We start from the raw sequence: 2,466 nt of genomic DNA on the forward strand, positions 1-2,466 counted from the left end.
CACTATAGCTCGACAAAACCATTTGCAAAAACAGCTAGTTTTGTTGGGATTCGGAATTTTGGATGGGGATGGACGCGATCGATAGTGCTGAGTGACTCGGTAGCCAGCGACACATTGCTTTCCTTCTCTTTATTTACAAAGCAAAAAAGAGAGAGAAACCAAAGCGATCGACTCACTCAGATCGATCCATAATGCATGCCCCCCACTGTCGCAATCACTACTCACTCGATCGCTAACTGATGATGATTAATTAATTAATATATATCCATGTTAATCACAAACGGATTAATTAATATAAGCTTCTTCCAAAGTAACTAATTACAAATAGATTCGTTTAATTAATCCTGGAGCTTATGTAACAAGATTAGCATATTAATTTGCAGCTCTGGATGCAAATTAATTAATTAACCAGCGAGATAAAAGGAGGGCAAAAAGGACAAAATTAATTTGTGACAAAATCGTTAGCTCATTTGATCCCTATTAGCTTGTGCACACGAGATGACGCATGCGTATATGCATGGCCATGCATGGCGCGCGCGCGGGAGATAGCGAGCTACGGTGGCGGCGCCGGCGTGCGTACGTCACGGCTGCGGCTGCGGCGGGGCCACCTTCGTGGCGGCGGCGAAGGCGAGCGGGGTGGCGCTGGCGAGGAACGACGGGGAGTCGTCGCCGGCCATGACGACCACCACCCTGGGCGCCGCCTCCCTGTCCAGCGGCGCCAGCACGCGCACCGACATCATCCCCGGCGGGACGGCGGCGCCCCCCTCCTCGTCGCCGTAGCTCCTCCCCTCCTTCCGCCGCGAGCACAGCAGCACGGCCAGCGCCACGGCGATGAGCGCCATCACCACCCCGAACCCGATAAACAGGTACGGCGTCGGCGTCGACCAGAACGGCGGCGGCTGCACCGCCGCCGGCACCGGCACCGACGACGTCGACGTCGACGCCATCGCTCCCCCGCCTCCAATCCCGCCCATCGCCATGTCGGCTGCCCCAGCCGGCCTCATTGCAACTAATCCCTCTTGCTTAGTCTGATCGACCGATCGACCTCGTTGGAGAAGAAGAGAGATCCGGTGAGCTATAAGCTTCGAGAGCTTCTGGTGTGAGCTCTGGATGAGGTGGTGTTTATATAGGGGAGGAGGAGGATATATGCATGGGAGATCTCCAAACTCTGTGTGCTCTAATTAACTTAACTGAGGCGCCATTTGTTTCTCCCCTTCCTAAACCATATTCTTCCTCATTTTTCGTGTCCACGCATACTGAACTATTAAAAGATATATTTTTCTAAAATTTTGTATAGAAAAGTTACTTTAAACTGTCATATAAATCTATTTTTTATAACTAATAATAAATTAATCATATACTATTATAATGTTATGTTTTTCGTGCCGGCTAATTTAACCCTAGACGAACGCAGCCTGATTAAATTAATTTACTTGACTGATTAATTAATGATCTAATCAGTTGAGGCTGATGGATTTGATGTGTTCTAATTAATTTGGTATGCAAGGTTGATTTGTGGTTTTGCTTTTTGTGGGGAGTGGAGGATCATGGAGCTGATTTGCTTGCAACTAGCCAGTTTTTATGTGGTTGATGTGAGATTTTGTAGGGCTTAATTTGCAACTAGTAGAAGTTTGTATATATGGATATGATTAATTGGACCATGTTAATTATGCAGTTGATGGGATGGTATATAAAATTTTTTTTAAGCCTTTAGTTTAGTTTTTAATTTTTAGTTTGTACTTTGACTATGCACACCTAGCTATATATATTCAGTTGATCTTGGTTAATTAATTAATCAATTTCATGTCTAATTTCCTTGCAACTACCTAGTTAGTTTCAGGCAATGCATCCAATAATTCACATCTGGTTCATGGGGAGATCCCTATTTGATTTAGATAATCGAGTAGATTATTGCAATAGATTATCTATTTAATTATTGGGATAAACTAAACATTTTAAATAACAAACTTAATAAATAGCTTAAAACAACATGTACTACTGTCTCTATCCCAAATTAAGGTCATATATGTTAATTCAAATTTAAACTAGAAAGATAAACTTATTTCGGAACAAAGAGAGTAGTACTGATCTAAGTAATATAGTAGAAGAATGTTTATTAATTAAGCAATGGAGATGTTTCTTGAAAAAAAAACCTATGAATTAGTTTTTTTTAAGTGTGAAGCAGCAAATAATCAATTTTAATATTCTTACCAACAATACTATGAAAAGAACATTGCTGCTATAGGTGCATGTGAGATATTTCAAGCAGGGCAAGGGTCAAGTCATGAGCGAAAAAGGAATTCTTTTCAGACACAACACTACACGCAAGTCGTCAAACGCAAGGCGCAGCTAGCACTGGGTTACATGCAAGCAAGCACTAGCTAGCTTAGCGACTACTACTGTATCTGCAGCTGCATCTATGTATGCGTCAGCCGAAAGCACTTAATTAGGCTGTGAAAGGGATAA

At 42.8% G+C, this 2,466-nt stretch overlaps 1 protein-coding gene across 1 annotated transcript; it reads right to left on the reverse strand.

Annotated features, from left to right (window-relative positions):
* Positions 1-304: 304 nt before the first annotated feature.
* On the reverse strand, positions 305-1,129 carry LOC102714155 (protein GLUTAMINE DUMPER 6-like). Its single transcript, XM_015833704.2, has one exon. The coding sequence runs from the start codon at positions 1,002-1,004 to the stop codon at positions 582-584; it is 423 nt and encodes a 140-aa protein (XP_015689190.2). The 5' UTR covers positions 1,005-1,129; the 3' UTR covers positions 305-581.
* Positions 1,130-2,466: the final 1,337 nt, after the last annotated feature.

This window comes from Oryza brachyantha, chromosome 2 (genome assembly GCF_000231095.2).
Source record: "Oryza brachyantha chromosome 2, ObraRS2, whole genome shotgun sequence".
NCBI lineage: Eukaryota > Viridiplantae > Streptophyta > Magnoliopsida > Poales > Poaceae > Oryza > Oryza brachyantha.

Bases quoted from the DNA above. Each gene is read 5' to 3' on its own strand.
- LOC102714155 (XM_015833704.2), bottom strand. From the start codon at position 1,004: ATGAGGCCGGCTGGGGCAGCCGACATGGCGATGGGCGGGATTGGAGGC.